The sequence below is a fragment of the Netta rufina genome (assembly GCF_964035555.1).
Source record: "Netta rufina genome assembly, chromosome: 3".
Taxonomy (NCBI): domain Eukaryota; kingdom Metazoa; phylum Chordata; class Aves; order Anseriformes; family Anatidae; genus Netta; species Netta rufina.
Genome location: NC_140125.1, coordinates 29,912,429 through 29,939,481, shown reverse-complemented (window position 1 = coordinate 29,939,481; position 27,053 = coordinate 29,912,429). Strand labels below are relative to the sequence as shown.

The 27,053-nt window shown below is 35.4% G+C and overlaps 1 protein-coding gene across 4 annotated transcripts in view; it reads left to right on the top strand.

The window, feature by feature from the left end:
• Positions 1 to 22,807, top strand: part of CEP170 (centrosomal protein 170) — a 101,445-nt gene extending 78,638 nt beyond the window's left edge. For 2 of the 4 annotated variants that reach the window (XM_084284845.1, XM_084284843.1), the window contains 7 exons: positions 3,642 to 3,876; positions 8,114 to 8,291; positions 9,717 to 9,884; positions 10,159 to 10,247; positions 15,259 to 15,352; positions 17,598 to 17,649; positions 20,450 to 22,807. In XM_084284845.1, coding sequence (XP_084140971.1) covers positions 3,642 to 3,876; positions 8,114 to 8,291; positions 9,717 to 9,884; positions 10,159 to 10,247; positions 15,259 to 15,352; positions 17,598 to 17,649; positions 20,450 to 20,736 — 1,103 coding nt within the window. In that variant the 3' untranslated portion in view covers positions 20,737 to 22,807. The remainder of the gene's footprint in view (positions 1 to 3,641; positions 3,877 to 8,113; positions 8,292 to 9,716; positions 9,885 to 10,158; positions 10,248 to 15,258; positions 15,353 to 17,597; positions 17,650 to 20,449) is intronic. The other 2 variants (XM_084284846.1, XM_084284844.1) reach the window with 2 other exon arrangements.
• The last annotated feature ends 4,246 nt before the right edge of the window (positions 22,808 to 27,053 follow it).

Here is a 27,053-nt window from a genome sequence, read left to right as displayed (position 1 = left end):
CTTTTAAATACTTCAGATACATCTGAATTGCTAAAGAAGTATAAAATTTTCTTATATAAGCCACTACTCAGTGTGTCTCCATTTTTCCATTAGCATCTTAAAAATGATGCTAATAACTACCCAAAAGCTCAAGTTATTAGTTATGCTTTATAATAACACTATATAATAACACTTTATCCCTATTTAAAATGTCTTTGAATAGGATGTACTATTCTCTTGCATTATATAAAACTGTACTACAGCAGAAGCTTTTGGATTCAAAGCATCCAGTTCCTCAACTTAATTTTGTTTCTAGAAATGTCAACAATTCACTTAAATTGCCACACTCCTGGAAATGACTAATGAAGTGCCTGATAAAAGTACTTCAGAATATTTGAACTTGTTTTCCTTTGCGCAGATTTAATCAAGACATAACTGTGATGTATTTTCTTGTCTCCCTGGACCTAGATAGACTGTAAAATGGATGGTCATTACCAGTAAATTAGTTTCTTTTTCTTTTACCAGAAGATCAGTTGTGATTGAGGTGTTAAGGTTGTTCCATGGGCCTTCTCATCAGTGCAGTTAGCATTACAACATTTTAGATCATTAAGCATTGGCAGCAGAATCACGCTTCTTAACTCCAATCTACCAAAGAGGAAATTATTTCTGCATTTCACAAATCTTTTTCAATGTTCAGATATACATGCCAGTATGTCTGAACATAGGAGGGCAGAAAAATGACCTACATTGATTGGATATTTTTATTGCCTTCTACTTCATGTGGATGAATTGAAACATAATAGCATTAAAATTGTCAGAGCTGTGAGCAAGTCCATAATTTCAAGAATCTATTTGAAGCTTTGGTAGGCTAAAGCATTGCTGCTCTCTTTTAAATGAAAGGGCAAGCAGATAAGTGGAATGTCTTGGATGGGAATTATCAGCATTAAAGTGATTATCAGGGTGTTTCCATGGCAGGAGGCTTGATAACTGGCAACGCTGCAAAAAAGCTGTGAAGCAGAATTAGTAATTCTATAGTACATGCAATGAAAGATTTAATCAAAGCACTAAATTGACAAAAAATAGTGATCAATAAAACTGAGAACACTGAAGAACTTTTTCCACAATTGTGGAGGAAAATTGCAGATGATGTTAGAATAGTATAAAAAAATAAATAAAAGTTTTACAAAAAAAAACGTTGGGAAAAAGAGCAATGAATACAGGCCCAGTGTTAAGAGTACCAAGCTGCAATCATAAAATTCTGCATTATGTCAAAGCAACGAGACCTTGTTCAGCAACTAGTTGTATATAGCAGCTCTGCTGGCTTGCTGACCTAGTTGTCATTGCAAATAATCAGCAGATAGGTTAATCAAAGATGTTGATGTATCCCTGAAGTAAAACAAAGGTTTCAAGTATGGAAAGAAAACAACCCTTATTAAGTGACCTTTAGCCTTATTGCAAGTATTGAGCACTGAATCTCAGGATCTTTAACACAGATGATTCCTGAGAATGCATCAGTGAGAGTAGAGTATTTTGTAAGGGTTATGCTTAACAATTCTGTCCCTAAGTCTTAAAAGTAAGATTATGGTGTCCAAGTCGCTAAATTTGCCAGCTTAAAGTATTATCAATACATTGTGCTTTTCACGCAGTAGTCACCAATTTAGATTTGCCTACTGGTAGGCCTACAATAACTTTTCCTCCATGTTAATAAGAAACCTTTTGATAATACAGAAATAAGCATTTTAAGGTATTAACATATAAATAAAAATTATGGTACTGCGTATACAATTGTTATTGATGTTGTTTCAGTTGGATAGTATCTCTGATATGTTTAAGCTTTTGCAAAATTCTTTATTTGTGAGTGTGTAATTTAAGACTCTTTTCCTAAAAAGTGTGGGGTCAATGCTGTGTGAAAAAGGAATTAATACTAATCTCATCAACAGATTTTATTTAAGCAAATGATTCTAATTTGAATGTTTTAATACAAATTAACATGATAAAACACTATTTTGTACACAGAGAAACCCAAGCTTCTCCCAGACCCAGATCCTGATGTTGAAACTTACAGTGGTAGAGTACTAGAAATCAAATCTGTTTCTGATATTTCTGATAATTTCACTTCTCATTCAATCTTTAGTTTTTAAATGTATGACTACATATGCTCATTGTACAGTGCTGAGTTGCTGGACTACCTCACTTGAGAGATTTTAAGATAAAATTTGCATTTATTTTCATACGTTTAATTCAAACCAGAACAAAGCATTTAAAGAAAAATTAATAATGAAATTTGGGCCCAACTCATAAAACTCTTTGGCCTTCAGTCACACGTTGCTTGCATGCTACTGGTGGGGAAATGTGCTTTTTCTGCTTATGTTCTATTTCCCTTATAAAAACGAGCTTGAAACCCCCTAAAACGAATACAATAAGTAACTGGAGAGGCATTTTTCTTTTCTTCAGAAAGTTAGAATATTAAAAAAAAAAAAAAAAAAAAAAAAAAAAGTAGAACTGGATACAATTTGAAGACTGCATTTAAACCTGAAAAAATTCTGCAAGCATGTTTGTGTTTTCGGATGGATTATTTACATGAGGGAAGGGATGTAAGCTTATACACCAATGTCATATTTTACACACTATAGACTTTCAAAGCACTGCACAAATCTTTTATCAATTAAAAATTACTTTCAGTATTTGTTACCTAAATTCATTGATACTTCATCTGTAATCTTTTGATGGTTCGGGAGTAGTCATTATTACTTCTTACATTTTTCTTTCATATACTAGAGCCAATATGCATTGCTTAAATCTACTACTTTTAAATTACCAGAATGAGATCGCACACTTTTAAAAATGTCTACAGTAATTGCAGAGCCTCATAAATGTCAGTGAGTTTAGGGGATTAAATCCCCTGCAAGAATTTAGCAGGTTGCAGTGATGAGCACTCATTTAACGTTCAGTGATCTCTCTTCCTGCTTGGATTGCTCAAGGACAGTATATCTGATACACATTTTCTAGACTTGACTAATTTATAAGCGGAAGAGAGCCTCCTACTTAATTTCAGTACTCTTATACTTCAGTCTGTCTTCAGCAACATGGCTGTATATGCTTTGTGCTTCATGTGAGAAAATACACTTTTTGTTCTAAGGCTGCTGTTTTTCTAGATGTGATGCTGTTTTTTTGTGGCACAGTATTATTGGTTTTCTTTCTAGGCTAAATTGCGTCTTCTGTGATTTTTATGCTTTCCTTACGTAAGCATGCATTCTAGGCTTGGTGCCAGCTCAGTCCTTCCTTCATGTCTTTTCAGTTTTTGTGTATCACTTAAACTATAAATGAAACTTGGGGAAAAAATCTGCAGAAAAAGTGCAACCTGACTATATACTTAAATGTTAATGAATTGGGCCCTTTTTTTGATACAGTTCACTTCAGCTCTTATACAGTTACTGGCTTTTACATCTTATTTCACTCATCATTATACAAAGAGCATCCGTTTTATGTTTTATTAATCAATATTATTTAACCTTTCTTTTTAAGATGTAGTAAATAAACCTTTTGTGAGGTATCTGGGGATTGATAATGAATAGTTGTGTATTTTTGTGATATTACTGAAATATTTTTTTTCTTATAAAAGATGCAATAATAATTCTTTTTTAATAATTAAACTAATTTAGTAAGTGCAAGATGGAGGCGCTTTCCTACAGATTATGCTTCCACCTCAGAAGATGAATTTGGATCAAACCGTAATTCCCCTAAACATACCCGTCTACGTACCTCTCCAGCCCTGAAAACCACACGACTGCAGAGCACTGGGACAGCAACTCAAAGTAGCAATACATTCAAGCACAGAATAAAAGAACAGGAAGATTACATTCGTGACTGGACTGCTCATCGAGAAGAAATAGCAAGGTTGGTTTTCAAGGAGCACCACTAAAATTACAAAGATTTGTATCCAACCAGCTGTATGGGTACATATATGGGAGAATGTGTGAGCTGATGGATTTTCTGTATCGCTCTTAGTTTTCATTCACTGCCTTAATGGGTAAATTTGAATTCTGACAAGAGACTGACAGAACACCCATGTTACCTGATGATGGTCATTTCTGAATTAGGATAGCTAGATCCCAGAATACAAACTTCTGGTTGCGTTACTGGGACTTCCAGAGGTACTTTGTGTGGAACTCTCGGTTGCTAATGGTGTATTTCTTGAGGCTGAAGTATATCGGATTTTATACTGCCTTTACAATGACAGTGAGGTAAAATTTCATTTTGGTACCTGTGCCTCTCAGAGAAAGGAAGGGATTTGGGCAATGTGAGAGACCATGTTCTTGCTTTAATGTTTAGTCTGTCTGGACGTTATTTCATGTTAGATATTTTCTGGCTTAAATCATATACACTCATCAAAAAGTAATTTCTTCTGAGACCCTGAGATTAGTGTAGCAATTTCTTCATTATTGCTAATAGCACTGTGCTTCACGTTAACCACATAAAAGGCAATCACTTCTACATCCTGGTAACCTATTATTCCTGTGTCGTGCAATAACCAGGCAATGAAAACTTCAAATAGCTTGCACAACATAAATAAAACTACATAAGTATTTAAATGTCATTTAAAACTTAAATGCCAGTGTTCAAGTTTTGAACCTTTTCACAGAACTTAATTAGGGAGCCTAATCAAGAAATGTGTTTTCTTTTTAAAATTTATCTTAGTGTGGTCTTACAGCTGGTGAATCACTGTGCTTTGCTTAGTGTAATTTAGTTTTGCCTCTTCTTGGTAATATTTTTCAACGTATACTTTTTCTAGTGTACTGTGTGCAAAGAGAAAATACTTAAGGCAGACTTGATAAGTCATGAGTATCACTATGAAATTAAGTTTATTAATCAATTTAATTCAAGAATATGAAAAAGATGTGATTAAAATCAGAAATATGTAAAGCTTAGAGACTTCAAATGTACTATTTCCTTATTGTAGCTTAGTTGATACTGTACCCTTAACACAGATTGAAGACAGGTATTTAACATCATAAATATATATGCTCTATGTATTTGTGCACATGTGCACATTTATACACATACATTGTTTGCACAACTATAAAAATATTCGATTCCTACCAAATTCTGTGAGTCTTAGTTGAATAGCTGATCAAATTGGGGAGCGATAAAATTAAGTATTACTTAAAATAAATGTGTAGTTGAAAGTAGAGGTTGTGTGACAAACATTTAATTTCTTCTGTGTTACCATCATGCTGTATTTAAATTGGTCTTCAAAGATTGATGTTTTGCACTTTTCACAGACTCTAAAATTTACAGATGTTAATAAAACTGAGAATTTGAAAGAGATATTTAAAAAAAATGGAATAGCCAAATCTGGTCTAAAACGTTTTGGCTTGGGTTGAATATACAATAATATGAGCTTCACATATATTTTGTATAATGGTTTCAAAGTATCATTGCAAAATTAATTGACTCAGTTTATGACATAGTAGACTAAGCATAGAAATGTTTTCAGTAATCCATGAGTAAAGAATTACGACAGATTTCTTGGAAGCATTCCTATTTTATTGTAATTTTTGGAACACCACAGCTGTTTTTTCAATACAGGTAAATAAGAGTTAGAGTTCAAGGTTGTTGAAAAAGATCATGCTCTCCCTATTCCAAGCCAAGTGTTCCCACATTTTTCCTTGTGTTAGATGAAGCAACTGTGTAGTTGTGGGGAAGAGTCTGTTCACAGAGCAAATCTGGAAGCATTTCCTTGGGTGGGTGGAGGGGCTTGGGAATTTGAGGTTTGTTTTGGTTTTGTCTCCCTGAATCCATTTGCCTTCTGTAATTGCTAGGACTGATGCAATGGAAGCAGTAGAAATCTGCAAGACAACCTACCATTACAACAGAGTAAATAGTGTGTACATAAATCAGGGAAATAGGCTTAGTCTTTATACAAAACATACTCCTTATATTTAAGCCATACTTTTTCTTTCTATAAGTTAATGCAGAATGATTTGATAATTGAGCAAGCCCAACTCTGAGTTGTTTTGTTTTTCATAATGCTTTTGATTTAGCACTCTATATTGTTTCTGTACAGAAAATTACAGAGCACTGGCTATAGCTTACTATCGCAATGAAACTGATTCCAGATTTTGTTCACATGGCTGGTGTTTGACTGTGGTGATTGTGTAACAAATTGCTTGTCATACATGTTAGAATTGTTCAATATGGTATCTTTAGAATTCATTTGAATTCAGTTGGATGTGGACATCTGACATTTTTCTGTAATTTTGATTGCTTGGTAAGAATTCAGCAGAAGTGTCTGTTGCATGTCAAAGCATTGGTGATTTCTGTATAGAGTTGTCCTAGTTGATTTATACTACTTTTGGTTTTAGTGTTTAATGACATTTGTCTTCTGGGGGATTTACTGATAATAGCAATTTCCTCCTTATTTTCTCCACAATAATTCATTACGTGCCAAATTTTGTCCCAGAGATTCAAAAGTGATTATTAGCTACAACTACCTGTTTATGAAAAAAGTGATGTGGTTGTGTGAAGCGATGGAAGCAGGTGTTCTAGTAGCTCTTCTACTTGGAACAGTAGCTCAAGCCTTGGAGTTATAATGGTGTACATATGTAAGCACCTGAAACAAATTAAAATTGGATCAAAAATTGTAATAATTAGGTTAAATTAATGTAGAAATAATTACCACATCTTAATTTATAAAACTGATCAATTGACGTGATTTGTACTTTAGTGTCCCAGTCTTTCATAGCCTGAATTCAGAAATACTGTCTTTTATGTCATAGGTAATTGTCACATATTCTCTGCCAGCCTTATTCCAATTATATATACATTTATGACACAATCTTGCACTTTGTCATGAATTGCTGATCATTAGCCACAAAATCCAGTGTTGCCATTTGGCTGGGAATATCTCTAATTATTTCTGCTTTTCTGGTTTTAAGACTGAGTGAGTAGAACTATCTCAAAATCAATGGTGTCCATTTGTTCAGACTTGAAGCCAATTTCAAAAAATAAATAAATAAATAAAAGACAGCAAAACTCACCCTTAAGCACTGGCCAGCATCACGTGCATCCCTGTTGCATGCAGCTCCTTCCACTTAAATGGCGGCTGCTGCTATTTCACAGCATCCTTGGTGGTGCAGAGTCAGCACTGCTGACTTCTGTGCCTTTGCTCCTCTTAGACAGAGGTATGAGCGGGGATCACTTGGGCTGCTCTGAATTCTAGGTCTTCTGAACTGTCTGCTTGAAGCTGGAGACTCAGGGTGCCATAGTTATTGGGAGGCTCTTAGCTTCTGCTTTGGGTTGCTTTTTGTTTTTTCTATCGGTCTTTTGGGGTGTTCTGGGGAGGAGAGGCACAAGCAGAGCTAGGCAAGCTCCTTTGCTTTGCTTCCATGCTGCTGAGCAGAATACAGAGCAGGGCTATTTTGTGATGTGGTGGATCAGAAGAAAGGAAAAGGCTTTTGTACAGCAACTGCAGAGGAAGGCTGCAGCAGCAGTTTGGAGAACTTCAAACAGTAATTAGTTACAGGAATCTTCAGCTGAGAAGCTGGATATATTTGTATTGCTTTATCATATCCAAGCATGTTCTGTTTTTCCAACTGGCAAGCTTGTCTTGATTTGACGATTTAGGATATTGGTCTGGAATTTCAGGCATGTAAGCAGCTTGATGTGAGCAAGTTGCAAGGCTGCTGGGTAATCACAGGTCCTGAAGAAAGTTCTTTGTAAATAGGTTAACTGAGATATAAATTAAAGGTATTCTGTGCATTTCAGATTTACTGCATTCACATGAGTCATCTTTGCAGTAGTTTCACAGTATTTCTCTTGAATCATATGTTGGACATAACTGTGTGTGTTGCACACTTCTTTGCCTGGGAATCCCAGGAAAAAAAACAAGGATGCTCTGTCTCTTGAGATTGCCTTCTATCATCTTCCTCTATAAACGCATATTATTAAAAGCTTCAGTTAAGAATTTGCTTTTGTGATTCCATGAATAGACTTTCTATTCAGAGGGGCATGCACATTTTCATAGCACAGTTACCATCAAAAGCTGGAACTTAAAAGCTGAAAGGCTGCAGGTTGGACTCTACTGCTCCAGTAGTATTTCTAGGGAAGAAAGTAACGCTGTCTTTATTACTAGGATCAGTCAAGATCTGGCTCTCATCGCACGGGAAATCAACGATGTAGCAGGAGAGATAGATTCAGTGACTTCATCAGGCACTGCCCCCAGTACCACAGTAAGCACTGCTGCCACCACCCCTGGCTCTGCCATAGACACTAGAGAAGAGGTAGGAGATCTTCATGGAGAAATGCATAAGGTTCTTTCTTTTCTTTATTTCTTTTGCTTTTAGCATTTTGCATAGCCTTTTTAGTTATTTCCACCCAACCTGTACGCATGATCTGTTCTCTTTTGATTTAAAGTTCTTTTGCGTTCTGATAAATTATCCAGAAATGATTCTGTTAACACGGATTGTAAAAAATATCACCCAAATGCATCCTATCTGTCTGTCTCTTTTTTTCCACAAAGCATAGGACCTAGATGGTTATTTGTTTCTTGCTTAACCGTAGCCTTAGATATTGAATATTATCTAAGTGCATTTAAAGATACTAGAGATACTAGTGTGTATGCAGGGATATATATATATATGTATATGTTTAATACTTTGTATAGTAATTAAAAACAAAAAAAGCCCCTCTTTTCACAGGTGACGTTAAAGTTTCTTCTTCTGAACATTTAAATGCTTAGGCACCATCAGCTAACAATAACTTCATATTTTCTCTCCTAATAACATTGTCAAAAACTGCCTTGAAATAAGTTTACCCTGTGATTGATTCTATTAGTTCTAATTTTCTTTGACTATCTCTGGTGTGCTTTTGTTTGAATACATGTATATTGACTAACTTGTTCTAGTAACCATCACAGTTCTAATGCCAGTAATTTGAACTGAAATCATCACTTTCTACCATATTACAGTTCATCCTAATAAGTTATAAATGTTTACTGCATTTTTTTTCTTCATAGTACTCCTTTCAAAATGTGTTTATTCATTTTTGTGTATGTTAAGTTTGGCTAATACATCAGTCGACTTTTACTAGTAAAATACTGTCATTTTCTGTGGAAAAAAAGATATAAACAGTGACGAGAAACCTATGAGTTGTGTACTTAGAAAAATTATAATTACACCCACATAGATTTTATTTTTAATTCTTATGGACTCATGGCTAAACTTCAGCAAGGAAAGTGCTCATTTTCTCAAATCCAGCTAGACTGCTCGGACTATTATGCTACTGTTTATTTTGTTCTTTAAAAAAAATGCTGTACAATGTGTACATACTACTGCAGGTGGCAGTATGTCCTCTAAGTAGGTATAGGTGCTTCTGTAATACTACAATTAATTGGGAAAAAAAAATCTAAATTTGCTTGTACTGTACTTAATTTCACAGATATATTGCATTAGTTAAAGGCCAAACCAGTTTATAGGTAACTGTCATGTTACCTGTCTGTAAGCAAAATTTCTGTGGGCTGGTCATGTAGTTACCACGTATGTCTGCTGTTTCGAAAAACGGCATTCATTTTTACAAAGTATCATTACATTGGCAATCCCTCAGTTTATACTACAAAAGACAACAGAATGATTTTTATTTCATAGACTTCTTGTAATCTGTTTCAAAAGGAAAAAAAAGATTTGTCTCACTTCACCATTAGTTGGTTTCATAAACTGTATTTTTCTTTTATTCTCCAGTTGGTTGACCGAGTATTTGATGAAAGTCTCAATTTTAGAAAAATCCCTCCACTAGTGCATGCCAAACCACCAGAGGGGAATGGTCGGCCTAATGATGCTAGACCTCAGCTACCAGATATCACGGATCCTCCAACGATTACCAGAAGGAGGACTTGGAGCAGAGATGAAGTGAGTACACAACAAGTTTCTCTGTAGTAATAGGTCTATTTTAATTTTTCACAATTGTCTCTCTGCTTAGTATTCTACACTATCCTTTCATTCCTACCTGTATCAGGTAGCATTAATCCCAGAAAACATTCTTTGTGTGTTATTTAATTTGCAAAATGTTCTAATATGATTGTGTAGGATACTAATTAGAACACCAGTGTGTTTTTTTAAAGGTAAAAAGGTAATTGAAAATATATGGAATTGTTTGTTTAATCTTACTTAAAACTTATTGCAGGTTATGGGGGACAGTCTGCTGTTATCCTCAGTCTTCCAGTTTTCTCGCAAGATAAGACAATCCATAGACAAAACAGCTGGCAAAATCAGGTAGTTTTTTTTGTTTTTTAATTGTTGTTATTGAAAATGTTCTGCTCTCATCGACATTGCTAGTAGGAGACGTGTATTATTCAGATACAGCAAAAGTGTTTGGTAGCAACTAATGCTTTAAAAAAGCAATGTTAGTTATGTTGTGTTTTTTTTTTTTTTTCTCTGTAGTGTTCAATAAGATTTGGAATTAATATTTTTTCCATTATTGCTTGTGTGTGTTACACATTATATGAAGTTAAATATCAGTAAAATTTGCATGGACAGAGTAATATTTATCATACTTCCAGCCAAAGTGCTGTTTCAAAGCATGAAAATGCTGTGCAAAATCTACATTACCTCTATGCAAGTCTAATAGAACTCTCTTTCTTAAAAGATAAGCTTAAAGTGTGCTAAACTGCGTACTTGCCAAGCTGATGTAAGGATCAACCATTTTAGGAAGAAAAACAATTGGAGAGAGGAGAGCAGTTTCAGTAAACCCTTCTGAAAAAGAATTTGCTCTGGAGACAATAACTAAAATAACAGATGATGACATCTGTTATTTTTAATTGAAAACTCCTGCTTAGATAGTTAGATTCCTGCCAAAAATGTCATAGTAGCTAGCAGAAAGTACAGACATGTCAAAAATGATAACTTGTTTCTCTGGCAACAGCTGCTTTTAACTTGAATGAGTGAGCGTACAACCATTTGGTGACCACTTTATTTGACAAGAGGAAATACAAATTCTAAATAAAAAGTTCAGGGTTGTATAATTCACATGTCCTTCTTCATGTCTTTGTGCAGTTAATCATTTAAAAATAGCATAAATAAAAGAAAAAGTAAGTCACTTGGCTGAACTTCATGTGTAATTTTTTTTAATGTGAGAAAATATTAGGTCTGTAATTGATTGGTTTGTCTAGTAAGTGTCCCATACTGAAATCTTGGATGGATGACCAAATCACAAATTAAATTCATCATAGGGTGATGTAACAACTAAAAGCAGCAAAATACTAGCATATTTGAATGTTGTATTCCCATGGGACTATGGAAAAAGACTTGATCATATAAAGCAAGAAAAAAATCAATATAAATCAGTAAAAACTGTAGATTATCTGCCATTTCTAGTATTACTGTTTCTAGTAGGAAGAATATAAATAAGAATCAAGTCTTTAAAACAGTCCATTCTTATTATATCTGTTTTATTTTTGTGTGTCTGTTCTATTGTTACTGGTGGTTATAGGTAACATTTGTGAGTATGTTATTTCTGCTATCTCAGAACATGTTCCCACACTGACATTTGTCTTGCTTCTTGTTCCAATTTACCATTTGCAGGCTACAGGATTATAATAATGGAATACACTGTTCGCTGCCTTTCCCTTCTTGGTTTCCCCAGATACATGATTTCATGTATCATTATTTATTAAAATATCCTTAAGCAAAAGACATAAATATCTATTGCTATATAAATTTCAGATACCAGTGAATTTGTGAAATGCAGATTTACAATATAGTTACCCTCAAAACCTGCGTCAAATTAACAGAGTTCAACTTTATTACGCAGAATTTATTACAAATTGTGTAGAAATTCATAACTTATTCAAGTTTAATTTACCTATGAGTGCACCATATCATTTACTTTACCAGTTGATCCCAACAAGTACGCAAAGAAACATGTACAAAGAGATACATAAGTGTGAGTGTTCTTTGAAAGTCTTTCTAAAAGGCATTCAAAATACTGCAAACAGAAACATTGCAAAAATATTACATGAATTTTTGCTTTGAGCATAATTCTCTGGGGAAATACAGTGACATCCATGAGGAACTCTGCTTACCAATATATTTTTTTTCCTTTTAAAGCTGCATCATCGGAACAAGAATCTTACTTATTGACTGACTTTTTTATGGTAGGCTTGTAGGATGTTATGAATCTTAAAATGCCTCAAACGCAGTAGATAGTAGATGCTCTATTCTTTTTGTTGTGCTGATTTTTCTTGATGATTTGAAGCTTGTGATCTGTAAATATTTTGCTAGGACAGTTGTAGTTGTTTAACACAAAAAACTGTGAGTTCAGTACAGTGAATTAAAACAAATTTATGTATACAAATGCATTCTGAGAAAAACAGGTATAATATTCTTACATTGTTCTGCTAAGTTTTCTGAGCTTAATGGGTATGTCATATTACATTATAATTAATGCAACAATGATTTGATCATGTATGAAACTATAAGCATAAGCATACATGTAAATATTGTACATACATTTAAAAAGAGAGGCATTACATTTTTCAATAAAAATATATTGGAGAACTTTTATCAATATGTAATTCTTGAGCATAATCCCCAGAACTGTGATCAAAACTTCCTTTTCCTGCTACTCAGAATGGATTTGAATAATATGACATTAATCATAATGTCATTGGTATTTTGAATTAGAAAAACACAATAGTTTTAGAATTGTTTTTAGAGAACATACAAGGGAGCAAAGAGCTATGTACATCAACAAAACTAAGGTAAATTCTGTAGTAAGTTCAACAAACTCCTGTCCTTCCATTCATTTCACTGGAGCTAAGCCAGTTAAAATTTCTGTCCACAACAGATACAATGAAAACCAGTCAGGATTTGTCAAGCAAACAGTTGTGTGTTCTTCCAGAGTACTTGACCCTGAAAGAAGATGAGAAAGTTTTATAGGCACCAGTGAGCTTGATTATGTTTTTAAGTCCTCCTTCAAATTTCATTCTTCACCAATGTAAGCTTCTTTCACAAGAGCATAGACAGTATAGTGCAATTACAAATTCCACTTAATAAAAAAAAAATAAATTACATCCCTCCTGAGTTCATATGGTCAAAGATGTGCTTCCTGTAAACATAAACATTCTTCTTTCTGTAATATTGTAGTTGCAGAAGCTAGCTTTACTAAAAAGACCAGTATCACTTCAGCTAAAATACTATTATCATAAATATTTTCAGTCATTTTCAACAAGATGATCTATTGGAAATTAAAATGAGCAGAAATCAGTTGTGAAAATAAATAAATCGGAGGGGAAAAATAAATGTGTATCTTTTTGGCTTGACAATTTTTTTTTCCCTATTTCATCAGATCTGCCATTTTTGTTTCCTACTTTTAGAGATAATGTTCAGAGTTCTACTGAGTTCTGTCATCATTCCTACCTTCTATTAAGAAATAGGATTGAGAGAAGCTTCTGATGCTGTATTCTTTGGCTAAATCCTCTCAGAGTTAGCCAAGGTGTTTGTTTTTTTCCAGGTCATAGCATGTTGTTCAGCTTGAACCAGGTTCAAGTGCTCAATTCTTTCCTTTCACCAAACCCTCTGTATATTTGCATTTTTCTTCAGAATAAGGTCATAGCTTGGGTGTTGCTAATATACTTATATTCATTGGTGTGTGTAATCAGGTTCTTACCCACTGGTGTACACCAAACGACATTGTAATTAAAAATTTTGTAGTACTCTTGCTGGGTATTCTGTAACCAATTCTTTGCTTAAGAATTACTGTGGTGGCTTCACAGGAAGCAGATACACAGCTTGTTTGCTTTTCTGTCTTTGTATGTTGTAATGCGTTTGCAGGAATTTTCAGAGGTTATGGAGGGAAGAGGTAAGTACACTTTGTAGTGACAACACATACTGGTTTTTATATGTGCTGTACAATAAGAATGCAGTACTATTGGCTTGACTTGCAGCAGGCAAGTACTTGTTCAGTCAGGCAAAATCTAGGCAAAGCAATCAGCTCAGTGTAGGCACCACTCATCAGTTCCTGAAGTTGTTTGTGTATCCTCCAAAGTGCAACAAAAGAAAAACAAGGACTGAGCACAACCAAAAAAGAAAGGTTAGTCAGATTTGCAACAAAAAGTCTGGGAAAAGGCAAGAGCAGAAGGAAGAAATATTGCAAAAAGGAAATAGGATTCCTCAAATAATATCAAAAACAAATTGGCCAGTCCAATTTATAGTGGAAATAATATCATTTTTAAATTACTTTTTCCATTTTTCCTATTGTTTTAAATAACTTCTGAAGTGTAAATTTTTCAAATTGAAAAAAAAAAAAAAAAAAAGTAAAAACATCATCTCTAAAGGAGAATAAGGGTGAAAGCAGGTCTGTTTTACTGAAGGTTAAAGTCTAAAGTTAAGTCTAAAATATCATTAGTGTTTGCTGCAGTTGCATTTCCAGCTAGAGTTAGTATTTAATTATAGCAATTAAAGAAGCAGATTTAGAATGTCATCGTGGTGTCACTTAGGGAAAAATAAAAATAATAATAATAAAAAAAAAAAAAACAGATCCTTAAATATACACGGATTCCTTGTTTTCAGTTGTGTAAATATGGCCAATTTAAATTATGTTTATAATACAGCAATGTTATCACAGCAGGAAAGCAAAACAGTAAAAGCAAACAAACAAAAAAAAAACACCTGGGGATCTCATAACATGCTTTAGGATTTTACAAATAATAGAAGTGACTTCTTTAAACAAGTAACTTTTGTATTGCTAAACTATGTGTATGCAATTTGTGCATTGAGAGTTTTCATGCATTAGAAAAACAGTATCTTCTGTGTAACATATTTTTAATTTCCAAAAGTGTTCTTTCTTTAAATTAATATAAAGTACAAATGTAGAAGTTGAATTTATTTACCAGTGTTAATGTTTTTCATATATTTTGCCATTGTCATTAAATGCAACATTAACAGGAAATTCTCTGACTACTACAAAGTAGTTTGAAAAATAAAATAAAATTGTCTCAGTGCTGGCAGAAAGAATCAACTATGCCTTTTCAACACCATAAGCAAGTATTTAGCTACACTGCTGCTATTTTAATGTAAATACAAATGATGTTGCTGAAACTCTGTATGCTACCCTACAAATTCAAACTTTGTGGTTCAATTCAGTCAGTTTTTAATATTTTCAGATTTTGTTTTTATTCGGGGTTCCATAGGCTGCTTTCTCGGACTGTGTATCTAATCTTTAAGTTTTAGTTTGTTTACCTTTTGTCTACTTTAAACATACTATTCTTGCGTTTCTTTGTTCTAGAATATTATTTAAGGACCAAGACAGAAATTGGGAAGAAATTGAAAACAAGTTGCGAGCGGAAAGTGAAGTTCCTATTGTGAAAACATCAAGCATGGTATGAATACGTATCTTTGCTGGGATAGAATGAATGTCTCTGTTGTATATTTTCTAAATAATAAGTAGAAGAACGTGCTATATTCAATTATGTTGCAAACAGAATACCTGAAAAGGATACAAACTGTTTATAGACTTAACTGATCACTATTATTTAACAGAAGGTAACCATCAGTTTGAATGGTGGATGCTTTCAAATAACTTGTTTTACAATTTCAAGACTACTTTACCTACTGATTAATCATATTTATGAGAATGAGTCGTATTTATGAGAAATAGTTATATTTTGATATATGGGAAGGAAAAGAATCTGTAGGCATATTGTAATAAAAACACTCTTCAAATCTAATCATTTTAATTTTATGCTGAAATGACAACTCTAAGATACCAACCACAACTCTGTTTAAATTGTACAGTCTTCTACCCCTGCATAATTAGAAATATTTCATGACTAGACTGTGTGACAGTGTGAGGGAATGGAGCACAAGGGTTTTTTCCTGGTATACTTGTCCTCTGCTTCTAAACACAGAGCATAGGGTTTGAAAAACATTTCTGCATGTGAGAGCAAGTGGAGAGCCTGTATTACCCTGACTGCTGGAGTATTGTGTTGCTAAAAAATTAACTTCTGGAGGCAGCTTTCTTTTCTAAGGGAAAGGCCGGGAGAGGAAACTCCTCTTCATGTCCTTCATCCTGGACTGATACAGAAACAAAATATCCTCATAGTTCCTTTGGTCTTGAGCTGGCTAGTACTTCTCTGCTATATCATTACAAGTTCTTTTGGTATAATATGCATCCAGATTGATTTTTCCTGAAAATATTAGAAACTTGGCCTGTAATTTCTACAGAATGTTGGGGGGTTTTGTTTGTTTTCAAAGTTTAATTAATCAAGGTTACTCATGGAAATGTGTAATTTCAGAAACATGATTGTATAATTGATAATGATCCTATCTATAGATATATATAGATATCTATAGAAAATAGATAATGATCCTATCTATATACAGAATAATAACAAAGTTTAATATTTTACATTCTAAATGCCATTAATGTGTGTTTTTTAAGGCTTTCATGAAAAAGCACTATTTTTTGTATATTTTGCTCAGCACTTTATAATTCTTTCTTCCAATGCTTTAAAGCATCTCACAGTGTTTGAAAGTGTTTTTTTTTGTTTGTTTGTTTGTTTGTTTTGGTCTATGCACTTATTTTCAAGTTTCTGCTTAGTTTTCAGAGCGAAGTATCGTTCAAACACATACTAAAGTGGTGCTTTTTTTTTTTTTTTTTAACCACAGAATGTTATGAAAAGATAGCAGAGGACAGTTGTAGCTGATGTTTGCTTTGACCTTGGGACATATATGTCCAGGTCAGATGTGGAATTTGCTTATAGATAATGGCTTTGTAAAATCCAAGATACAATTTCTTGGCCAGCCACAAAAATTCACATCAAATTAGTTAGTGCAGAAATCCTTCAATAGGTTTCTGAAATTGAGCACCTTTGAAAATTATCTGCTTATAAAGATCGCTGATAGCTTTCCTTAGCAATCAGATTAGCAGTATTCTTCAGTGCAGGATCCTGCAGCAGTAGGGTTTACATATTCATAATCCAAACTGTGGTGCATTTAATAATTGTTGTGTTCCTAACTGTACAGCTGTGGCTATGTCTGTGTTAGCAAGCAGTGCAGGGCAGAGGCACTGTAAAGGCAAATGAGTGCTGAAGGCCCAGCGCCAATGCAGTGCAGGCCCTCACAAGAGCAGGGCCCAGTGGTTGAAGGTAAAATCCTAATATAGTCATCTTACTGCCTGTTCTGACTCGCATCTGAGCAAGGTTATGAATCAGCTTGTCTACCCCGTTGATACTGGGTTTATATGTTGACTTTCCTTTGAAGGTTTGCTTTCACTTTGCCTTGTTTCTACACAATTGGGATGCCTATCAGTCAGTGCTTGAGAAAAATTAGTGTGGGCAATTAAGCAAGGGACAAAATGAGGCTTTGTTGATTTGGTTATTGGCCAGTCAGGAAGAATACTTCATTTCCAAGAGGGCCACAGTAGTCCGTCCTGAAGCACCTAGGGCCCATGGTGTAAATGGCACAGCCCCACCCAGCGAGTATTCTTGATGCAAGGAGGGACAACACAAACACCATATTGCAAAATCTGGAGAGAGGGGTTATTTGCTACTGATACATAGTTTGGATGTATTTTTCCTTACTGAAACATGTCCTTGATCATTTGAATATTTGATTCTTTCCTAGGAAATATCATCGATCTTACAAGAACTGAAACGAGTTGAGAAACAGTTGCAAGGTAGAGATCCTTTTTTACTTTTCTTTCTAATCATTGTCTGCTTCCAAATTCTTATATAGAGATTTATTTTATTTTATTTATTTATTTATTTTGTATCAGAAATAGTGTGGCCAACAAGACCAGGGAAGTGATTGTCCCACTGTACGTGGCTTTGGTGAGGCCTCACTTCAAATATTGTGTTCAGTTTGGGCCCCTCACTACAAGAAGGACACCAAGGTGCTTTGGATCATGTCGAAAGAAGGGCAATGAAGCTGCTAAAGGGTCTAGAAAACAAGGCGTATGAGGAGCAGCTGAAGGAACTGGGGTTGTTTAGTCTGGAGAAAGGGAGGCTCAGGGGAGGCCTTACCTCTTTCTACAACTAGAGAAGGTTGTAGCAGGGTGGGGGTCAGTCTCTTCTCCCAAGATAGGACAAGAGGAAATGACCTAAAGTTGTATTAGGGGAGGTTTAGGGTGGTTATTAGGAAAAATTTCCTCACTGAAAGGGTTGTGAGGCATTAGAAATTAGAATAGGCTGCCCAGGGGAAGTGAGTGAGTCACCATCCCTGGAGGCATTCAGAAGATGGGTAGAGGTGGTGCTTAAGGACATGGTTTAGTGGTAGACTTGGCAGAGCTATGTTAACAGTTGAATGTGATTATCTTAGAGGTCTTTTTCAACTTAAATGATTCTGTTGTTTTTTTTTTAATATATATATGAAACAAATAAAAATGTCACATCTTATTTAAAATATGATCACAGTATGTTACATAATTTAATACCATATAATTACTGGCATATCTGGTAAATATACATCACCGAATTGTATTAAAACAGAACAGTGATATATTTTTTATGTGGGTGAGAAAAGGCTCAATTTACAATGAAATAGTCCAGAGAATCCCAGAAGAATTACTTGTGAAACTTCCTTAATATAAATATTTCTGTGTGAAAATTTGGAAGAGTAGGAGACAGCATACCCTACTGAGATTAGGCTTTATAAAATAGTTTTTGCACATCAGTAATACCCTCATGTTAGAACAATTCAGTATAAGTAATACTCTGGGACTATAATCTATAGGAGATCAAAAAAAAAAAAAAAAAAAGTCATTTATCTGACACCATAAAATGAAAATTTAGGATCAGTTTTTGACATCTTCCCTTCACACTACTAGGTCTTTTCACTGTAGTTGCGGCATCCACAGACTATGAAATAGAACAGTTATTTCTTTGCTTTTTCACATGCAGACTTAACCTACATGTTTAAATGGGGGGGAGGGGAAAGAGCATTGGCAAGGTCTGTTATTTAGACATATATTCCATTTATCAAAATCAACTAACAGCCACATATATTTTAAAATTGAGACAATTCTCTCTTTTAACAAATGACAGGACACAAGGGAACAGCACAAAGTGGTGCCAGGGGAGGTTCAGGCTGGTCGTTAGGAAAATTTCCTTTGCAATGCGAGTGGTCGAACACTGGAAGAGACTTCCTAGTGAGTCGGTTGATGGCCCATGTCTGTCAGTGTTCAAGAGGCATTTGGACAATGCCCTCAACTGTTGCCTGAATGCTTTAACTTTTGGCTAGTCCCTTAGTGGTCAGGCAGTTGGACTCGATGATCTTTGTAGGTCTCTTCTGACTCAACTATTCTTATTCTAAAAAGAGCTTAGTTATGTGTTGTTTATACTTAGATCATTGCTTTACTTGGAGGAGTCAAATGAATCGATTGTCCTTGTTCATGTATAATCATAATTGTATTATCTTTGTTTTAAATTTCCTTTTTTTTTTCAATTCAGATTTAATCCTCCATTAATATGTATGTGTGTTTTGTGTTTTTTTTTTTGTTTGTTTGTTTTTTGTTTTTGTTTTTTTGTTTTTTTTTAAGAATATTTCAGGGGAAATCATTAGTAACGTTTATTGGCAAATTAATATTTGTTTCATGCTAGTTTTCAATAAAATGTTAATTTGTTACAAATTATGTTATGTTCAGATTACATAACAAAGAAATAAGCCCAGAAAAAGAGACCAAATTTCTTCGTGTATGCAGTGGTATTCAAATGTATGTTAATTTAGTTTTGGAATAGAACAGAGAAAGGTTCTGTTACATATGACACGTATTAATAGTTCAGCAAAATAAACATATACTGGATGCTTTCAGTTTGCCCTCACTATCTGGAGGGAGAGGGACAATAAATCCATCATTATGTATAAAAGGATAAGTGATGGCTTTTTTTGTACAAATTTCATTCAGTTGTGGAATTAGCAGCTGTGGATACTTGGGCATGGGGAGGGATGCAACATACTGCGCTTATAAGATTAAAGAAACAGTTCCTTAAACATGACTAAAAATCCCATCTTTCTTTTAAGTCCCCATAAGCTAGTTGGAGACTGTTAAATCATCTCTTCCCACCCCCACATCAGGCAGTGTTTAATTTGTGCAATTCCCTTTCATCTGCAATTTTAATAAATGTAAATGCTTTTAAACATATGTATCATATACAACATATATGTTGTATATACCATTATATTGCAGTGGTCAACATATATAAAAACTTCCTGTCTGTTATCATAAAAGTAGAAGTGTGAGAATAGGATTTTACATCTCTAATTAGATTCCGAATAGTTGAGAGATAACTTCGGTTATTGATCCTGTTGGGATTGTTTGTAGGCTTTTACTCTAGTCAGAGATGTTAATATGTGAACAGAATAAAAAGTATGGAGATACAAATAAGCTGTTTTCATTAGTGCAGAAAATAATGTTTTTCATGTTTTTTTTTTTGTTTGTTTTTTTTCCCTATCCCTTTCATCTTTTCTTGATTGCTTAGCAATTAACGCTATGATTGACCCTGATGGTACCTTGGATGCTCTGAGCAATTTGGGATTTGCCAGCCCCATCTTACCAGCTCAGCCAAAGCAGAAGTCCAGTCCTATTTCTCAAAACACCCGTCCTCAAGTGCAGCCAAACTGCCAGCCTGAAGCACGGGCTCCTCGACCCACTGCTGTCCCTGTTGCAGCTGAATTTGAGACCACTGAATCTGAGTCGGATTTCAGCATACATTTCAATAGGTTTAATCCAGATGGTGAAGAAGAAGATGCCACTCTGCGTGAATGACATCTCAGTGTTGATAAAAATACCGTTCACGTGGAATGTTTTGAAATAATGGAAAGATTATAATATTGGTTTTATAACTAAAAAATAAAAAAAGGCTTGGTCAAACAGTAATTGTTTTATTAAACCAGTTTTCTTTAACTGTGATGCTTTGATTGTCACACAAATCCTTTTCAAATCATAAAGACATGCATAGATACCAGTGTAGGAAAGCAGATTGTGGCAGGTTTGCCCTTTATGGTTGTGTGCTTTGCAAAAGAATTACTATATCAGCAGTTTTCCCTTAACAGATTTATTTCTTTTTAAAAGCCATGCGAGCAGTCTAACATTTAATGTTACTGAAACCCCAAATCTCTTTGCCAAGCTGCTCTATTTAATGGACTTCCTCCTCTAAAGTTTGTACAAAACTGTTGAACAGTTACATTTGATCCTGAATTAGATGATTTATATAGGAAGCATTATCTTTGACTACAATGACACATTACTGCAAAAGGTAAGACAGATTTCAGAAAACATTCATTCTTGTGTGCTGAGAATCTCAAACAGTTCTGTGATTTATATAACCTTGTTGCTGCGTAAATTGTCTTGGGGTTTACAAAGTTCACATATTATGTTTGCACTAAGATTTGCTGGGAGTGGTAGTTGAACATATCGATATCATTAAACAGCAAACAGTGTTTTGGTGTACATAGAAAACTGATAATACTGTACTTGCATTAACATTGCAGTGTTTTAATTTACTTTCTGAAAGGACTATTTGGCACTTTTTGATCTTCAAATGTCTTTTTGATGTTAATAAAAGTAGAAGTATTTCATATTCCTGTCCAAATGTTTGTTGAAACTAGGAAACAAATTTAAACATACAGCAATGTGGGACATTTTAAAGCATATTGAGGCAAATGGGCTCTCACCAATTCAAATACAACATAAGCTTATGAAAGAAATTACTGTTCCTTGGAATGATCATGAGATGTAAAATTTTCTTTAGGGACTTGAAATAGAGTTGTCATAATTTGCTTGATCAATAGATGCACTCCCAAGCAAATGATTTTAATTTGTTTCTGTATATTTTCCCATAGTCTTGCTAGTAAAGCTGTCTCTGTCTTACATGTTTAAAAGGATTCTGGAAGAAGACTGCTAACACAGACATTTTGCTTAAACCACTGAAAAGCAAGTCTATTTAAAGTTTCCTATATAAGCCTATTTTCCTTATAAGGTGTCCCAGTAACTTAACATTTGGAAATAATAATAAAAATAAAAGTAAATTACTTTGTATTTCCAGAACACTGTAATTTGGAGGAATGTTATTTCTGTTAAATGTAACTAATAGACTGGAATTTTCCTATGTTTGCATCAGTCTCTATATATTAAGGTTAAAGATACAGTTTTGCAGCTTTTATGAAATGGTCTTTAATATCAGCAATAATCCTATATGACATTTGTTTAAAAAATCTACTTTCTGTACACTTTTAAATTGTACAGGCTTTCAGAAATCAGTAAAAGTTGGACCAGTTAATAAAAACACAAAAACTTTTTTTGTAGAGATGTAAAAACAAAACCACTAATCTGTTGTATAATGGATTTCATATTTTCTTTAAAAAAAAAAATAAAAGCAAACAGCCTTCATGTATGACTCAATATGCTCTACTCCAGCTAACTGTGGAAGCCTGAACTACACTAGTTTACAGGGCTACATGAAAAGTTTTAGAAGGTGCAGAAGGGCAAAAACAAATTGAAACTAGAGCTAGGTATTGAAAACAGAGTGTACCAAACCATCGCCATAGTTCCTTCTTTTGTTTAATGCTTGGAAACATTTTTTATGCAGACTCGAGTGGGAAGTAGGAGATGGCTAGGAAGGACTAAAGGAAGGATTAAAGGTGCAGGCTCTTCATGCAAGATTCTGTTTGTGTTCCTTCAGGCGTTTATACCTTTATGTTCTGTAATAAGCATTTTGCATTACTATGTTCTTATTTTATATGAACATGTTCTCCTTATTTATTTTTGTTACATTTATTATGTATGTTATTTTGTTATATGCATTTACAACTCCATTTTTAAATAAAGTGTTTCTGGAACTTTACAAGCGTGTGAGTATGTAATTCAGGGCTGGGAAGTTCACACAATCCTCCTGCATTCCACCTTCCCTGTACTGAAATAGGAAATGGCATTCTTCATAAATACCTTCTTTACTGAAAAGGATGTAGCATTGCCACCACTGCATCATTTATTCTGTGCTGACACTACTGGCTTGCTTTCCTATACTTGGGTTTGTTACAACATTTGAATTGATTTTTGTGTGCAAAACTAAAGGCAAAAATAGTCCAGTATGCTAGTCACCAAATAGTGACTGTTTCCCCCTTTATGGAGTGAAAATAAGTGAGCTTTATTGCACCTGCCAGGTGCTGTATCAAATTGTTTTCAGACTGCTTTCCTTGTGCTTCATATATTGGAAAACTTTATTGAACATTCTGGTTCGGCTCCAGGTTGGTGCCTGTTTTTCTTTTGTCCCAGCTTGGATTTTGCACAAACTTTCCTGCAAGATACTGCATTTCCTCCTCTGTAGATAGTTTCATGCAAGAGCAGAACTGAGTTTAGTATTAAATTTCAACAATTCTTTCCCAGCTTGCACGTTTCAGCATTAATGAACTTATCTCAGGGCTGATGTTAGCACCTGATGTAGAATCACAGACTTACGTATGTTGGAAAGGACTCTTCAGATCATCAAACCCAGCCATCAGCCTAGCACTTCCAAGTCCACTCTTAAACCATGTCCCTAAGCTCTGCATCCATGCATCTCTTAAATACCTCCAGGGCATACTGAGTTTAGAAGAGGTGATAAGTTTCAGCCTACCTGAGTGGGTTGGTTCATTGCTGTAAGCACCATTTGCCAGCTGGAATTTCTGGAAATGTGTAGGCTCCTGAGCAGATGTTTGAGAATCTGAACTTCCAACCTTGGCCAATTTAAGTAGTTTTCAAATCTTAAAGTGGCATTAACATAAAAACTCATTTCCTTTTTAGCGGTGAAATGGTTTTATTTATAAAATATATGTTTTTTTATGCAGCCGTAAGAAAACTGTTCAACAAATCATGTCTTTGTCCCCTAATGCTCCAGCACACGATCTAGCACACAACCTCAATTACAGGTTTAAAGTTAAGCATAGCTGCTCTCCATTGAGTCAGTGGAAGGGTTCGTCTAAGTGAAGTTACATACCTGCATGACTGAGCGCAAAATCAAACCACCGTGTTCACGTTTTTGCTTGCATGCACTTCTGTAGAGTTCAGAAAAGTTGCCCTGCAGCACAGGAAATTTTCAAGTGTTTTTAAATGAGATGATTATAAGCTTTAACCCGAAGTTGCAAAAGCAAGGATTTTTAAATTAGTAGGAAGAAATTCATCCTACTTGAGATCTGTGGTTTCTTTTAATTGATATTTAAATTCCTCCAGCCTAGGAATCATGCTGGAACATGTCCTACTGCTTTAAAATGCAGTCAGCCAAAAAATGGAAAGCATAAAGTAGCAGAAAAAAATCTATAAAGCAAGAGGTATGATTAAAAAGCATAGCTGAAGGAAATTTCTAATTAAGGCTTTTCTCCAGGGAGACACAGTGAAAGCTCGAGGCTTTGGAGGATCACTGCAGATCAATGAAGCCGTCTTGCCACTTTCTGAAGTCTCCCAGATTGCAGGATGGAGGGCTGGCACAGATAATCTTACAAACAGCACAATCACCCGTAGGCTTGCAGCACACGACTGAGGCCAAAGAAGGAGCTACAAGACCCTACCCTCCAGTGGTGCTTTCTGGCTGAACTGCACCTTCCCAGCTGGATCAATTTGCTCCCTCCCTGCCCTTTCCCCTACTGGCTTTCTGGCAGTGCTCCCTGCTGCTGGGCTGTAGGAATCCCCAGGGTCGGCCAGTGAGGCACTTGGGAGCTACTGCTTCCTCCTGGCAGACCCAGAGACTTAATCCCCAGCGCTGTGCTTCTTTGACATCTTCATGAGTCTCCAGAAAATCTTTTTTCCAGGCCTCTCCCTATTTCTCTCTATTAGACAGCACTGAATGCCATGATATGTATCAGTTTTCTTCGAATTTATATGGTTTGTATGTGCATGAAGTGCTGTAATTTCCCATGCAAATTATCTTGGGTTATGTGCATATATTTAAATATTTTAATCTTTTTTATCTTAAGATTTAATGAGCTAACGGAGATCATATCTATAGAAGTTTTCAGCCACTAATACCTGCGGCTTTCGATCTGCTGCCAGCAAAACCCTATTAACCAGTTTTGCAGCGCTGATGCTGCTGTTCATTTTAGTTTTCTAATGTAATGTAATGTTGTGACTCCATTTCAAAATATAGGAAGAAGCACAAAATAAAAAACATCCAAGTAATTGCTTTTTGTTTGATTGTCCAAACATTATCAGGAATACATGAACAATTATATTTTTACAACACTATGGTTAATCACAAGCCAGTTTCCCTGCAGGACAGCATGCAGCAGGAGGGTTCTGTAGGAAGGCTCTAGTCCTGAGCCTCAGTTACTGATTGTGGCCTCATTGCTCTTGTATGTTAAATGTCCACAGGATCATGATACCAAAAAACATATTGGCAATTACAGTATATACTGCTCAGAAAAGATCTAAAAGCCATTCACCCGCCTGTCAACTTCTCATAAAAAAAAAAAAAAAAAGATAAATACGGTGATGTACCATGCTGAGCACATGAATTCTTCTGGAAGAAAAAATTCTGAAGCCTCTAAAATTTTCTAGTTAAACTGCTACTTAACAGGAATTCAAAGATGTTGTTTTGAGAAAGGTCACATGCCCCATTAAGTCTGGTGTCCTTTGAAATAAGATCAAGTTGCCTAATTTCTTCTTGAAGGCTCAGGATTGTGGCTGAGGCTTTCATCTCACTCAGGAGTTGGGAAGGACAGAGCTAAGTGGATAATCCCGTGTTCTGTCTGTGGTTTATTACCGTCACTATCAAAGGAGAAATGAGAGGCAGAAGAGCCAGTGATCATTTCATGATGGTCAGGTTATCTCTGGCCCCTCCTGGCTCTGGCTATGCCAGCACTCAGGCTCTCCTGCTTCTCTCCTTTAAAGGCAATTTCAGCAAAAAGTATATTAGATTTGTCTCCCTGATTTTCTCTCTGATATAAACCACTGTACTGAGCTCTGAAAAGCAGATTGTAAAGACAAAGCGCTGCTGCTGTTAGCAGCAGCAGGATTTGTAAGGAAAGGAATTGTGATCAGGTACAGGGTACCTAGCTGAACCAAGCTGGAACAAATAATGTATGGACTCAGGGAAATCCAAAGAAGTGCATTACAGTCAGCTCTAGCAATTCCTCAGGTAAATCCAAGGTGTGGCGAGGCAAGGCAAGGCAAGAGATTTCCATGGAAAAAAATCAGGCTGTGCTGAGGAGGCTGTCCTTACCCAGCAGAGGGTAAGGGTAGGGGGGCATTTTGCATTTTCTGAGACATTCATGTTTGGGACCAGAGAGGGCAGCAGGAGCTGGCAGGGCCGTTCCCGTGGTTCTGCAGACCTCGGGCATGGGCATGGCAGGCAGCTGAAGCAGCTGCGGGGGTGTCAGTGGTGGGACAGGGACAGGAGTCCAGCAGACACGGAAGGGTGACATGCCAGCAAGGGCTCTGGAAAAGAGTGAGTCCTCCCCTGCAGGATAAAAGCAGGGCGCTGGCCATATTCATTATATTTTGAACACTTCCGAAAGCTTCAGTAAATGATTACATCTGTTTCCTAGACTGAGTGAAACTTTTGGCAACCCAAAAGTGAGAGCAGATGTTCAGCTCAGTGACAGAGCTGTGAAACGAAGGCTCTTAAACAGGGCTGCTTGATCTAGACGAAGGAAGTGCCTCGAGGGCTTTGCGAAGTCTCTTGAAATGGTTCAAAAACATGAAAGAGGAGGAAAAGGCCATTGCTACACAGAGATACCAGAACCAGCCACATGTTGCTGCTTAATCTCCAAATTTAATATTCTTTGCTGTTACAAAGGTCCTAAGAGATTAAAAGAAAATGAAGTTCTCATGTCAGAGTTATAACATGAATCGTTCTGGATAAGTTTATACATTCACTATCTTATTTCTAAGTTTTTTCTTGTGTTCCTTTGACTGACTGGGAAGTTGAACGTCTGGAGTACTTTTATCCCTTCCATGTCAGTACATGATCTATACATGCGTAACAAAAAAAATAAAATTGCCCATTTACTTTTCTTAGTACTTTTTTTTTTTTTGCCTGCTGACAGACGTTCGTAAGAAAAATACATTACATATGAGTGAATGCTTTCCAGCCTTTACCACACTGAAAGCCC